Source organism: Odontesthes bonariensis, chromosome 13 (assembly GCF_027942865.1).
Source record: "Odontesthes bonariensis isolate fOdoBon6 chromosome 13, fOdoBon6.hap1, whole genome shotgun sequence".
NCBI classification, from domain to species: domain Eukaryota; kingdom Metazoa; phylum Chordata; class Actinopteri; order Atheriniformes; family Atherinopsidae; genus Odontesthes; species Odontesthes bonariensis.
This window is the reverse complement of record NC_134518.1, coordinates 27,467,087-27,483,520: the sequence shown is the minus strand read 5'-3', so window position 1 is coordinate 27,483,520 and position 16,434 is coordinate 27,467,087. Positions and strand designations below refer to the sequence as shown.

General features: G+C 37.8%; 1 protein-coding gene across 1 annotated transcript in view; it reads left to right on the top strand.

Moving 5' to 3' along the window:
• The window catches only part of slit3 (slit homolog 3 (Drosophila)), a 256,161-nt gene that overhangs the window by 131,163 nt on the left and 108,564 nt on the right, over positions 1–16,434 (top strand). The window contains exon 5 of the mRNA XM_075481822.1: positions 1,018–1,089. Coding sequence (XP_075337937.1) covers positions 1,018–1,089 — 72 coding nt within the window. The remainder of the gene's footprint in view (positions 1–1,017; positions 1,090–16,434) is intronic.

Sequence of the window (16,434 nt, the reverse complement as noted above, 5' to 3'; positions counted from 1 at the left end):
AAGAAAATTTAATGAATGCAATTGATGCAGAATTGCCTTAGCCCATACTGTCTGGCCGATTACGGTGATGTATGTGTGTAAAAGCATACGCGTATTAGTGCCGCAAGGTCAAACAGGAAAGTCCAGGCCGAGATCTGACACTCCTCTGAGCAACTCTGCTGTGATTATCTAAGTGTATGCTGACTATTTAACATGCATGGTCATGTATTACTGTGCTGCCACTGATTGACTTTGCACATGGAGTGTTTAGCTTAGGCCTGACTGGCAGGAATATAGGGCGATTAGCTTGTCTGATATTTTCATACCTTTCTGTCTCTCCTTCTAATTACATTATGCTTTCTGAGCCCTGTTTCTCTGCCAGGCCTCCTTCCAAAACAACAACACTAATAGAGTTAAGGCTAAAATATTGTGTCATGTCAAAGATCATTTAGCTCATATAGGTTTTCAATACAGGAGAAGAAGCGGAGTCGGTGAGGGTGTTGTGTGCACTGCCGTATTTTCTGTGTGTGTTGAGAGCAAAAGAGTCATGCTATATACTGATGGTATAAAACAAGTTTGTGCTCTTTAGTTTCTTAGAAATGAAAAGCTGCAATATGGAAGGGCTCAAGTGAAAAAAGAACCTATTAAAACATGTGAAACACACACATGCAACACACACACTTTCTGATTCTCTGATGCTTTCCTCATTCTTTCCCTGTCACTGCCTCTCCATTAATCACATACACACATACTTCAAGGCAGCAGATGGCCTCCTGCCAGCAATATTTCTGATAGTTCCTTTTGTCTTTGAAGCTCTTTGGACCAAATTGTTCCACTGATCATAAATGTCACATCACCCTTTCTCTTTCCTCCTCCCTTTCTTCATCTATTTCTCCTTCTGTGCCTTTCTTCTGTAATTGGCTGTATGTTTGATTATCTGATGATTTCTCCTATCTCTAAGTGCTTTGCATACCTCAACGGATGTTTTCTGTCACTGTCTTTCTCAATCTCACTCTGTCTCTCTGTCTGTCTCTCCAGAGACCTCAGTGAGAACCAGATTCAGGCGGTTCCAAGGAAAGCTTTCAGAGGAATTACCAGTGTCAAGAACTTGTAAGTACAATCACTTTTTCTTTCCTTCTCCTCGCTCTCTTGTGACATGTTTTTTTTTCTTTCTTTTATATACCTGAATCTGTTTCACCCTTTCTGTTTCTCTGTTATTGAACCTAATTCTTTAAATTATCTCTTTACAACACTGGAGACAAACTGTAAAACTACATACCATGGTGTCATACTGTCATGTCATGGAAAATGATGTCATGTGCATACTTCAAAGCAATCTACAAAACATTTAGAATATTTTAGTTTGAGAAAAGAAACAACAGGCAATACGTCAAACTATTATAAATTAAGAAAATGTGGGCTTTTTAACTTCTATACCATCTCTAATTACAGAAAAGTAGAAATAAAACTCCCAAAATATATTTAATTTGTCTTTTTATTTTACCTGCAATTGCTTAGGCCCAATTAGTTGCTTAATATATTGCATTTGAAGCCTTTGTGCCGTGCTGCTCTAAAACTAAAAGGATGAAAAATTCTATTGATGTTATCTATCAAAATTACGTGCTCTCGTTTAATTTCAGCTCAAGGTTTCTGTGTTTTGGCGTCATTTGTGGTAGCGTTAGTATCTCCCCTCACCTCTGATTTCACCTGCTCTGATATTAAAGTGAAGATAGGGATGATAAAGAAGGTAATAAAAACTGGAGGCGATGACAACTCATTACAGTAAGTGCAATAAAATGTTCCCAACAATGAGGATAAACAAGGCTTTATCCCATATCTCTGAAAGCCAGGACAAATTATCTGAATTTGGTAACAGTGGTGAGGACATGTGACCATAAGCTCTGTTGGTGCAAGCTAAGCTTAATCTGGTCTCATGGCATGATGTGAAATTGTAACATTGGTACATAGTGCAAGTGTAGTTTTACAATAAAGGCTCATAACATGTGTAATTACTTTGTTTCCCTTACTGTGTGCCATACACAAATGCAGCTTAAGTTCAGATTCTTGAGAACTAATCCTTCAGCCTTCACGCAAGTGTTGCCGGGTTAAAGAACTGTCCTTCACAGCGTTTTCCACAGTCATTGCACTTTGCTGATTCCTTTCTTTTCAATCGTGCTCTCACCGACTAATGGCCAGTGTGAGTACATGCTCCAAAAAGCTCCTAATCAAGCAGAAAGAATGGAAAAAAAAAATCACATAAACAAGGAAAAGTTTAATTATTTGCCATGCAAACTTAGTTGTGGGACTATTACAATGTGGACCTTCAGGCCAAAGCTGTCAACCACAGGGAAAGACTGGCCCCCCATTTGCATTTTTGCTGTTTTGTGGAAACCTTATATCGCCATATTTGATCATTTTTATTGATTTATTTTTTCACAAGTCAATTTTATCACTCACACTTTACAGCTCTCTAAGATTCCACAGATAAATAAAAAGTATCATGCGGAACTTCTGAATTAATCTTGTTCCTACTGGATTCTTAAAACCTTGTATCTTCTCCCCAGGCCCATCTTAGAACTGCTTAACAAATATTTTTCTTGAATTTGTTCAATTTATTTAACAATTTTTTCCATTTCTGTTTGTCCTTAACATTAGGTAGTAGTATGGAAACATAGCTATTAGTAGTCCCTTCATTCAAATAACAAAGAACACTGCAGTAGGTTTAAGCAAGTCCATATGCAAGAGCTGCTCTAAATAAAGGAAATTAAATAAAGAGCTGCTCGTATGAATAAGTAAAACCTTTTCTTTCACAAGAAACAGAACATTTCCAGAGACAGTGGAATCAAAATGTTGACACCAGCTTTACTTATTAAAAAGCTAAAATTGAACACACATATAGGTACAATAAACACTGTAACCTGTAAATTGATGATAAATTATGCAGTGCACAGACTTTTATATGCTGTTAAATATCAACATTACCAAGTCAAAAACCTTGAATATGGCAACACGTTTATGATAATAATGATAGCTTCAAGTGTCTGATCATATGGAGAGATGGAATACAAACTTTGACAACACAGCGGTCATTTATTTTAGAAAAAAACAAAAAAAACAACATTTTTTTCATTCTCTAAAAAGTTGTTTTGTGGACATCAAATGTTTCTGCCCAGAAACGACAATATTTCAGAACTGCCATGAAAACAAAATAACTTTAGATGTCAGAATAGGTTTAACACAATGAAATTTATGGTGTATATATTTCATCATTGTGATCTAGAAGAAATCAATTTCACTTTGACATGGTATGTCAAAATATGCTATTTTGCCTGGACCTTTAGTTTTATTCAAATGTGGTTAAAAGCTTTCCCAATGAAATCTTGTTCAAACTGCAAATGATTTATCCGCCATTTCCATCAAACCTGAACCTTCCCACCTACTCAGCTCCTCTTTAGCATCAATTCTTGTCATCACTTCTCTCTACCTCCATCACCCTTTCAATCCTCACACTCACCTCTCTACATTTTCACCTCACCCATGTTCCCATTTTTCTTATTTTCTAATTTTTTTCTCTCCTCTCTCCATTCCCTCTCTTCTTGTCCACAGAGGTTTTGTCCTTACATCAAATACTCAATACCATCCTGTCATTTATTCATGATGTCCTAATCACCAATACTGCGATCGATATGCTGCCTAATCAATCTTTCTCATCGATAATAGCTGATCAATCCTGCCTCTAAACTAGCAGACAGACTCTTGGGGCAGTATCCTCAATATAAGGGACCTCAATGAAGATAGACAAAGTAGAACAGAATAAAAAAAAACAGAACAACACAAAGCACTGTGTATAGCAGCAGTTTAGTAGGACAGTTCATGTTTATGTGGCAAGAAATCTAGAATATGGTGTTTAAAAACAACAGATTAGCTCTAAAAATCTTCTCTCTGTGAGCTGAAGTTTGCTGTTTTTCTTTTTTTTGCCAGATAGGATTGAAATGATAAACGAGAAGAAGGTAGGTTAAGAAAATCTTTAAAGCTGCAGTCGGCAAGTTTTCAAAATTACGAGTCTAAAGTCGGAAAATTCGAACTGACACAACTTTCAGGTCCCTCCCCCAACCTCTAACAAGCTCCGAATCGCCCCCCAAACCCCTCCCCCTCTGTGGACGAGGTTGTGCACGTGAGTTCACACCAGTGTGAGCGCACACAAGCTGGGGCAGACTCACGCTCAGCAGCGTGTGCACAAGCTGTGATTGACAGGTAGGATTCCTCCACCCTAACTTGATTGGTTAAAAACAGCCGGGAGCGCTCGGTTTTTGCAAGCATGATTACAGGCTTCAGAGGGAGCTACAGATTTCGTTATTTTTACTAAACAGCCTATTTAATATTCTACTTCCAGAATCCCATGACAGTTCAAGCTAATATGACTAAAAAAAAGTTGCAGACTGCCGCTTTAATACTGATTCTACTGCGAGACATAAAAAAAACATAAACACACAAGTACCAAAAGCTCACGATCGGTCCTTTAGTTGGTTGAATGAAATTAAAGGGAATTCTTGAAATTTTGACTAAAAAGTAATTAATGATGATTAAACTATAAAGCAAAAGTGGGTCACATTTGATTGATTGCCAATTGTTTTCTGTTCTTTTTATCCATGGACCTACTGCTGAGCAAGATAAATGAAAGCACATCATCATTCATTCATTTTTTCTGCTGATGACGATTGTATTATAGAATTTTAAATGCCAGAGTGGCCGCCAATTAGACGTGGTAGTGAGATTTATTTTCCCACCAGCTGTTTCAAAGTTTGAGGTTTAACTTTCGAGCTTTCCTGCTTCTAAGTGAGCATGGACTAAAGGGAACTGTGATAACATCTGCAACTCATGATAAAAATCATGTCTAAAGCTCTGGAGCAGCAAGTAAACAAACTTTACTGTTGCAATTGTTCTCTCAACGAGAAACATGTTGTAGCTGCTGTATACTCTTTGTATGTCTGACAAGTGCTGCTAAACAACATCCAAGCTCACTCATTTCATGACAAAGACTGTATATCACTGGATTTATTTTTTTTTCTTTTTGAGCCAATACAATCCAAAATGTCACTGAACCTCTGAGAAGAGAGAGGAACAGTCTGTTCTGTTATCCTCAGGGACAATATAGGTTATTATTGTTATGCAACAAAATTACAAAAAAATGACTTTCAACTTTTTAATTCACTTTTATAGAGCAAATGTAGCAAATAAGCAAAACAACTGGTCAGCTTGATTGCATTTTTGGCCTTTGAAAAATATTCATTGACTAGTTTAGTATTAGCATTTCTTGTATGATTTCTTCTATGTCCATGATCAACATTTGCTGAAGCATCAACCACAGCCAACAAAATGCAGTTTAATGAGGTGCGTTGCCTTCCCTCTGTGAACACCACAAGTTTTAATATGATTTAAGTCAGCTGATTAAGGTGGCTAAGTGATACCGTTGTCATCTTTGAGGCACGTTTGGCATGTCAGTACATGTTCAATTATAGCGACCCATACCAGCCCATACCCATCCTCCACCTTGCTGACACCTCTCTGCCCCATAAAGAATTATTCAATCAGTTCATGAAGCCAATTATATTTCAAAACTTGGCCAAGATTTTCTTGGCATTTCAACTTATGAATCAGTTATGGGTGTGTTTCAGGCTTCTATGTCGTGGCCCCTGAACACTTAACACCATCTATTTCTTGGCACTGCAGGTAGATTGCTGTTCTGGAATATTTAACACAAGTGTATAATTGAGACCTTGATGGTTTAATATCCTTTTTTCTTAATTTTTTCAAATTTTCATCATCACTTAGATCTCTTTTTAGCATATTGTACTTAAGGTAATGAAGCTGCCTATGGGAACAGTTATGGACACATTAACGCGGGTTGTTCATCACTTCAGGCCACTTTCATGATCATTACACAAAAACATATCTAAGAGTTATTAAATCTAATAACCACTTGAATTAACACTTAGAAGACACACCTAATAATTGTGCACACAGTGTAACATGGTGACTAAAATTAAGTTACACATAATATCTATTTTATATTGCTTTTTCTTTGGTTTATTTTGTATTTTTCGCTGAACATTAAACTTGTTTCCAAACTAGAGATTTCCCAGTAGGTAAATTGACCCTAAGATTAACTGTGAGCCTGTATGTTGGCTTATACAAGCATCATAACATTTCAGCCAACTACCAAAATGACAAATTACCGTGGCTAAGCTTAGAGGGAGGAGAAAATTCCAACATTTGCTTGAATGATTTTTTGCACCTCTGCAACATGCCAAACACACAGTCATTTCCTTCCACGGGAACTTGTGTATCTGGGATGTAAGATCCTTATTTTGTGTTCCTCTTGCTTTTTCACAGAGCAATTTGTGAACTGATTAATATGCGTCTTGCCACAGATCAGTAATTCAAAGTTGGGTTACAGGCAAATGTGCTTCTAAGCTTAGTTTCAGCTCCCAACAGTGATGTAAGTTCAATGTGGCCGCCAAACCCTACAGAAGATTATTACTCTTAAATTAAATGACTCTGAAATAGTCTTTGTGTTTGTGTGTGTGCAAGCAAGTAGGAGAGAGCAAGTTCCCGGGGCTTGGCTTCAAACCTTAAAGTTCAGGTTGGCCTCTGATCATCTAATCCACTCTCACATCGAACACAATTCAAACTAAATGCTGCACACAAGCTTTCGTCTTTGACCTGAGACTCACTCACGTTTTACAACCACTTGACGATCAGTGCCAAAAAGCAAACAACTGCTGAGGATATCTTATTGTATCTGTGACCTTACAGCACCTTGTAACTGATATTAGTGTCTTGAAGCTGAACATGTCCGTGTAGGTTTGCTGAGTGAGCAGGATCTTTTTTGGTGATTCACAGCATCACATTGACACAGTGACACACGTTTACACCTACTGTAGTGTGGCCACAGACTCCTGCAGGTGTCCTACTGGATTCAATATTTGCTGTTTCTAGATTTTGCACGTACAGTAACATACTCCACTCAAAGATCCGGCACTCTGAATTTACCATTTCAACATCTGACTTTGTGCTGTAGCATAGCTGCTCACTCTCTGTGAAGTCAGATCAGTCAAACTGGACGGCAAAATTGACTTCTCTCCATTCAAATATTTTCCACTAAACAGCTTTGACCCACAAGGTGAATCAGTTTACTCTTCTATACTCTTACATTTCTTCCTGCTCCATTTTTTCTGCATTCATATCTTCTCTCCTTCTCTTCTGCCACTCAAATTGTATCACTTTTATATCACTTTCCCTTTCTCCATCTTTCATTACCTCTTTCACTCTTCCATCATCTGACATCTCATCATCATCCTCTATCTTTCCTCCGAACAATTTCTGTCTCTTGTCATTTGTCATTTTTCCCCTTGTTTGTCTTAATCATCTATCAAATGTATGTTCTTCTTCTTCATTTCCCCTCTTTTGTCTCTTCTTCAAATTCTCTTCCCTATTTTTTCTGTGGTCTTTATCTCTTTCTCCACAAGCAACCCTTTGTCATTCACTCTCTCCCTACCCTTTTTCTTTGGGTCCATTCCTCATTTCGTTCCAACTAGTCTCATTCCTTAAATTCCCTGTCTCCAACTAACATTCCCCTCTTTTACTCTTTCTCACCCTCCCACCATCCCTGTATCCGTCCCTCCATTAGACAAGGTGACTCTTGCAGTAACGGGCTCCAACCCTCCATTATACCACAGAGTAAAAAAACCTTCATGACATTCTGTCCCTGGTGGACAGTACATTGATTTTCTCATATGTCTCTCCCTCCCTCTTTCTCTTATACTTTCAATCTGCCTCTTTTTTTCATTCCACTCACTCTGTTTCTCAGAGGGTAGAGTCTCTATCTGTCTCTCATGATTGTTCCCTTTCATGCTGCCCAGTGGATACCATAGCATTGTATGCCATTTATTAATTTTTTTTCTTTTACACACACATTCACACACGTGTGCACACACACTGAGACCCTTTCGACCCATTATCAGTAGACTGCTTCGTTGAAACAGCCAATAACCTGGCAAACACGATTACTGTCTTCTTCTGCTAACCCAAGGAGACGGGTATATGGCATACATCTGTGTGTAGGTGTTTTTGGGAAGTCTCCTATGCATTGTGCTGACGGCAGTTGCTGACTGCAGTACCTGTCATGCTGCTAAACTCAACCTGTCAGTCAAACTGCAAATGATAAAGGTAAATATTTTGGCTTTTTGGATAGAAAACACAGCACAATTTTTTTTCAATATGCTCCATGTGTTGTAGTTTTCTTAATAGCACATAGTGGATGCTTAACTCATCACATCTGATCTTATTCAATAAGATATTTTCAAATAAAATCTTGTCCTAAGTCTGGACTTGTCTGATTATGTAATTATTTTTCTGTTTTGTTTGTCCTGTCTTTCCAGAGAGGTTTAGTTCTGTTCCGAACCAGCAATTAAGCATATTGCTGTCTAACATTTTTTACCTGTTTGACAAAGAAACTGTTGTGTTGGATCACTCAAGGCACTCAGAACTTGAACAACACAGGGCTCTTTTTAAAAAAAGAAGAAAAAAAAGAACTAAAAGACTAATTCAGCCCCTCCACGTGGATCTAAGGAACAGGGTAGAATTGGCAAATGGAATCAGTGGAAGTGTGTCGCTCCTCCCCAACACTCCTTTATGCAGTGGCGGCTCCTCCATAGGGGCGATTTGTGCGACGCACTACCAAACACGGAGTTTTTTCTTTTTTTTTTTTAAATCTAGTTGCTAAGGCGGGACTGATCTACTAGGCAAACTGGTTGTATATGTCATTGTCCAATCAGATTAATGTTGCGCCTGGTGTTGCTACGCCCATTTTGTGCGATTTCTGTCAGGGTCGAATTTGCACCAGGAAGCTCCCATTGACATGAATGGGACCTCGGTTTTTTTCAAAAATCCTGCTCCCAATGCATTCTCTATGAGAGTTTATGTGCTCGCACAAACGACGCACAACGTGCTTTCGTCATATGTCTGTTGCGCGGGACCATGAACTTTCTACTTGTTGTTGTAACATTGTGGTTTTCAATAAAGAAAAAAAAAAAAAAAACATTCTATGAAGAAGATGGCGAGTGTCGAGTGCAACAATACGTTAGTGTTTCTGACAGAAGTGCCCTTTAGTCGTCGTACTAATGCGGAGAAGGAAGTTTGGAAGAATTTTGCGGGATGTTCGAGCTAGCCTTGCGAGGCAAAGATGAAACCCAGGGCTCCACCAACCCTGCTATTTTTCCAGGTAGTTTTTGATGTAGCTAAATAACTTACCCTTTTGTGCTCAATCATTGACTTGTAATGATTTAAATCTTTTATATAATGTTGACAATGATAGCAGAATGTATAATGACACATTCATTGTTAATGGTGCAGTATTATATTTAAAAAAGAGAGAAATCTCACATAAGTAAGCTGCACTTAACCATGTTTAACAACTGGTTATGCTTTTCTAAGTCATATTTTCCAAAACTTCCATAAACACTTGACTTGGATTTATATGCTGTCATTTTAATTACATTCTGTAGAATGAAAATTGAATGAATCCTATCATTAAGAGCTTATGTGTTTACTTATCTCATAGAATCCTGGAACAATATGAGGAAAATAAATAAATAATGGTTAAGGTGTAATATTAACTGATTGGCAAATTATGCAAAAAATAACAAAAAATTATTAAAAATTATTACAATAAATTATGCTACCTAGACAAATATACCTCAGTCCTATGGACTTTTATGGTACTTATGGACGTAACGGGGGAAATTGCAGTCACTTTGGTTATTTGGCAGACCAAATAACCCCTCGACTCTGCGTTGTGTTTATTTAAAGAAGACAAGGAGTTTCTGGACGATCAGACATTTTATTTCCTGTGTGGGAACATAACAGGTTTGCATCAGTGCAATCAGTTCAGCTTCGCACAGCACACTCTGATGCAGCTTTCGCAGACTGGAAATTGCACTACCTAAAAAAAATGTCAGGAGCCGCCACTGCCTTTATGCACACAGCTGCCTACAAAACAGTCAAAGCAGTAAGCACATTTCAGCTGTATTAATGCAAAATCTGTCAGTTATACATATGTGCGGGCTGTGGATGCTAAGATTATTGCTTATATTTACTCCTTTCTTGTCATGTATCATGGTCATAAAGTCTGTACACATTAAACATGATGTTGTAGCCAAGATCATTAAGATGCCTTTTACACAGTGTGGCTTGCAGTGAACTTAGACAATTGTTAAAAATTCACAGTGTGTAGCTGCCTTAAGACAAGAAAAAGAAATAAAACACTGGTACTACTCAACAAACTAAAATATATTCAGCACTGTAGGTGTTGCCCCAAAGGTTCCAGTTAATCTCAAAAGTTTCAAACTGCATAACAGGGTCATTTTTAGGGGTGAAATTTCTTCACTGGCACTACTGTGTTTGGATTGGAGGGAGCCGAGAATAAGACCCCCTAAAAGACCCTGGTTCCTGGAAGAGATTCTTGTGGTTGAAATGCTTTTTTACTAATGTGTGCCATGTGCAGCCAGTGATGACAAAATTCTTCTTAACCCATGAAGTGACAAATCAAAACTTCCCACGAGAGAGGTATAAAAGTAGCTCCCAACTAACAGTAATACATTTAGCTCTAAAGTAACAATGAGAAACTCAGCTCAGAAAACTGACTGACCCCTTGCACCACCACCCCCGCAACAAGACAAATGAGGAATACATTGTTGGAGTGGAGAGGACCCTGAAGTCAATTGATCTCTTAGTCTTAAAATGGACTTTACAGTATTTTCAACATTTTCAACATTGCTGCAGGCACTGACTTGACCAACTCTTCCTTTAACATGTATTTTGTTCATGCGTTGTTCTCCATAATTACAGCTAAAAAAGATGCACATGAAATATTGAGTTTGAAAGGTCATGTGGAGAATGTAGCAGTAGCTGTACAATCACTGCTATTTTGACAAATATGTGTGTTAGCTTAACACTAGAGAACACAGAATATATTAAAACGAAAGTGTCATTACCTGATACAGAATCTATTTATCCCCAAGGGAGCAATTCCATTCAGAGCAGTTTGCGAATAGAAAATAAAACTGCAAAAGATAATTACTTTACTCACTTAAAAGACATTTCAAATTGCTAAATGAATTTATGTAAGAGATTGAAAACAAAATTGAAAGCTAATGAGTAGAGAAATTAGAAACTAGCCAAAAGGTCAAATAAATCATTTTTTATTCTTCGTTTTAGCATCACACACAGCCATGTAGAGATGGGACACAAAAACAAACAAATAAAAGCTATTCTGCATTTCATTTCTGAGTAGGCATCTACAACTTCAAGTGTCCTGATGTAGTGAACCTTTCCCAAATATATTCCAAACTTGTTACAGACAGCAGCATCCCACACACTACACTGAATATGATGAGATTCCACCAGATTACAAGTCAAACCTATTTACATAAGACCTGTCTAGAGGTTACTCTACAATATTCAGTGGGTAGCTACTGTAATGCTTCCTGCTCATCTTAAGAAGAAACAGAGAGGCAGAGAAAAAAATCTGATCAACCACAGACCGTAGAGTCACACTTAAATCATAGCATGTGTGAGTAACACATGTTGAAAGGCATAGATGTATCTGTAGCTGGTTTACAGAGAAGCTTGGTCACATCAGATAAGGTACAGCTGTTTCATATGCCCCCACATCACACCTCAGTGCCCACCCATACATGCTTTTATCTTTTTCAGCCATCAGATGCTCATACCGTAACTTGTTTTCCATCTGCCTGTCTTCTCGCTCTCATACCCACTTTTCTTTATTGTGAAAAGAATTGATTAATTTCTCCTGCTGCGTCCACCTGTGCTACACATTTTCACAGCAGTACCTCCATGTGCTTTGGAAAAATGTTGCACGGAGAATGTAACAGCAATTCTTTAGCAAAATACAAAATAGGTCTAGTGCTTTAGCTTTCTCCTTCATGCCATCCTTCCCGTTCTTTTCTCCCCATAAAACACCTCCATGCTTCATGCTCCCCTACCCACAATGCAGTGCAAGATGGCCGTTTGTTTGAATTATGACTACATAGCGCCTTAGAGAGAGGTGAGAACATTGTGTCGTCAGAGTGCACATGCACACACACACACACCAGCAATGTTGGATGTGTCTGTCACTGCAGATGCTTACCTTAATTTGATTTCATGTTTACTAAAATTCCAACAATGCACAACTGGAGGCAGACATGAAAATATAGAAAAATGGATCATGATGATCTTACTTTTGTGAACAAAAAAAATATTGGCTCATGGAACAACAATGTGAGTATGTATCCATGTGAGAGGATGGATAAAACAAATGATATTCATCTTTCTAAAAGGGTTTCTTAGAATCCCATCATTCTTTGCATGACATCAACCCCCCTCCACACACTTACCTAAATGGCCGGATGTTGCTAATACATAAGGAGGTCATGCTCAGCAGAGAAAAGGGGTGAAATGTCAATAGATTTATCTTAATTGTAACAGGTTTACATAGCTTGCCTTTATTTATCTTGAATTATAACAATTGACAAAATACTTTTTTTTTGCGCATTTCTTTTCTTCGTTTCTTTTCCAAGCAAACAAAGTTATAGAATTTGACAACTCATTTTTAGAAGATAAATGCTCATCTGCTTTTTGAAATACTTTTTCTAATTTGACATATGAAAGACTTGAATAGAAAGCCATCCAGTGTCCTTGGCTGCTTGTTGAGATTTCAGCCAGCAGAGGTGGAATTATGATTCTGTAAAAAACATGTACTCTTGAACAACATTAAAAGCAGACTTGTCATTTGCAAGTCAAAGCTTATTCTCTATCATACCCTGAAATGCAAATATCAGACAATATGCACTCTGAATGGCACAGTGGTCAAAATGCATTCTCAGATATCCCAACAGATTTGGTCTGCTGAGAAAACATCATATATTTACATCAGATGCCTCATTCCCACTCCCATAAACACACAAGTGCAACATATTATCAAAAAGGTTGGAATGGTTTGTAAAATTGAAAAGAAAAAAATTAATTTCTAAATCATTTATAGCCTAAATTTATTTGAAAATAGAAAAAAATACAACATATATATATATAAAACGTTTAAGTAACCTTTACATCTCTGAGAGGACCAACAACGTAAAATGAACTTCATGTTTTGGAGCAAATGCTGCTATCCACATGTTTTTCAAAATGTTTTTCAGCAAAACAATTTCATGCCATGTTTTGTATGTCTTAAAATAGCCATCATGAAAAAGGATGCAATAGCAGCCTGACCTCTGTCCCGACCTGTCATTTAAAAAAAAAAACTTTTGCACCCTGTGACATGAAAATGTAACAAAAATAAATCTTTTTCCCTATATCTGGCTAAAACGGGGAAAAAATTGCATGTAAAACTACAGCAATTGTTGTCTTAAGTTCCCTAACGCTTATAGACTGTTGTTGTATGTATACATAAATATTTATGCATACATGTCGACTTTGAAAAAAGAGTAAAAATAATTAAAACATTTTTGAAAAATGATTTTGGATTAAATACTGCATGATACTATCTGACAGGCCCAAGCAGAGAAGCCATGGTTATCTTTGGTCACATGCAAAGTCTTAGGACTCATTAGAGGGATATTTCCAGAAGGAGTAATCAAGCTAATAGGGAGATCACAGATATGAGCAGAGGCCAGACCATTGAAAGCCTAAAAAACAAGCAGTTGAATCCTAAAATCAATTCTAAAACTCACAGGTAACAAGTGAAGGCCAGCAAGAACAGATATAGCTTCTCTTAGTTCATTAACACTCTGGGGTCTAATGCCCACCGGTGGGCATTTTTGACACATCTCCAAAAACACATCTGTAACTCTGTGAGTTTTTGTCATTCAAACATATAAGTGACCATTAAAAACCTTGAAACTTCTAGTTTTCAAATATATATATTTTAAAATAAATTATATAGCTGGCCCTTTTTAAAGAGAGTGAACAGAAATCTTTGGATTTTTTGTTGTCTCAGACTTTAGCAGCTTCCTAGGCCACACCTATCGCTATTCACATGTAAAGTACCAGGTGATTGAGTGGCTATTCACAGGTGAGAACACGCCCCATTCAGCCAGCATGTGGGGGGAGGCAGCAATGTCCTGCCAGTGACAGACAATTATCACATGGAGAGTTACAGGGGGGTGGGGGGTGATCAGGGGTGTTACACACCCATCTAATTAGTATTCAACACTCAGAGACACTGACTGGAGTTACAAAAACTTTTTTACAGTTTGTGTGAAAACAAAAAAACATTTCTGACTGCACTTTTTACTTTTATGCAGCCAACACTTTTGTTTACAAGGTTCAACCTTCAAAAGTCTCGGCTAGATATATTTATAGTGTGTTTTCTTGCACTGTTTGAAGACCTCTAAAACTTGTTTTTTTGTACAGTTGTGTTTCCCCTCAATTTAAATAAAACTTGTTTGTATTACATTCACTTCACTCTCATATTGTTTTTTGTTAGGCTTTTCAGAATACAACCATATGTGTCACTTTTGCATAGATGTTTACAGTTAGTTGAAATACTTGAAAATGTCAAGGTGGTGACAACTGCCTCAAAGTCTCTGAAAAGGCCTTAAGCCTGGTTTATAGTCGGTAACGCAAGACGCAAAGCAAGACGCAAGAAGAAACGCAAGCCCTTGCGCGGTTGCAAGCCCCCCATTGCGAGATTGCGTGTGTCACCTCAATTTTCTAAACTTCACGCAAGAAAAGACGCAAGCCTACTACTTGAAAACGACATACTCATCGATCAGACAGCATGCAGAGCGTTTACACACAGTGCACTTCACTCCTGCCAGAGCCGAAATCAGCCGGCCTGAAAAGCTGATTTCGCTTAAGCTATAAACTCTGTAAATATATAACTTTAGCAACATTTGAAACATTTTCAGGCGAGAAAGTAGTCGTTTAGACCCCCAAGGTGTTGAAAATCTGACAAAATACCGGCTATTTACAAGAAGAAGAAGCATGAATCACTCGAAGAGGTCCTGGCGGTGAATTTCCTTTCATCATAGTAGGCTTGTCATTGAAAAAACCCGCTACTCCACCTACTCTCCTGGCAGTGAATCGCCATGCAGCACACGCAAGCGCCGGCAAAGCTAAATGAAGTATAAACGTCTCGAGCCATTAACATACGCGCAAGAAGAAAGCGCAAGGGCAGTTAAAAGAAGTATAACTCAGCCTTTAGACCCCAGAGGGTTAAAAGCCTGTCAACGGCAATTTGAATCTGCCGCAGTCATTAGGGGTTTAGTCAGTTTTTAACAGAATAAAAAGCATTGCGATGTTTAAGTTTGGAAGAAATAAAAGGATGACTTTTTAAGCAGTGGAAAGAAATCAGTGGGGAAATCAGTTAGCTGTTTTAGCTGGGCAAAGCCAGACTGCTCCCCTTTAGTCATCTGAGCATCAAAAGACGGGTATGAGTTGAATATAACACTTAAAGTGCATGCTTCATTTCTAAAGTCAGAAAATAAGGCCTACAAACTGGAACAAAGATTCAATCTGCCAATGCGTAGGCCGCAGGGTGTAATCATCATTTATGTGGTATCAGGCTTTAACAAGTCATACAGTATAATTCATAAACATTTACATTGCCATGGTTACATATACTTTGCCCCAGGTGCATATGCGCATATGTGACGAGATGAAAATATGAGTGGATTCATATAAAGTAAATTATTGTAACTATTTATTTATCAGCAACTTAATGTCTGTAGTCTTATATACGTTTCATACTACTAAGAAAAGAACCTCTGTGCTGTATGAGCCTAAAAGTGACTTTCAAGAATTCTATAAATATAATTCTGGCCATCATTTGTTGAACAATACTCTAACCAGAACCTACAACATCATTTGTTCAGGGCTTTTAGACACACTCACAGCACATGACTTTCTATGAGTTCTGTTTCTCCGTCATTAATGTTTATTTGCAAAATAGTTGAAGCAACATCACTATTTATCTTTCTTTTGCTGCTCATACATTTTCAATTTCCATTAAACATTACTTGTTGAAATGAATTAAATCCATTTAAAGTGTAAGTTCTTTCCTCTCTTCTGTTTGTCCATTAAACACTCAGTAGTTGCCCACTGATGGATTTGTGCAGCAGGAGTGGTGCAGTGTGTCCATGTGCTTGTGTCCCCCTCTGCTCCAGATGGTAGCAGAAGGAAGCTTTGAATCCAGTCTGCTAGTAGGCCTTATTACAGAAATGATTAAACACACTAACTAATTATATGGAAGGAAATTAAATGTTGGACCTCAGTTCTGTCATGTGTAACAAACATCTATGACTCAAACACACAAAACTACACAAAGACTGAATACAACATGATAATATAAATATAGAGAGCTCAGACAGACAAGTTGCCCTCATCCCAGAT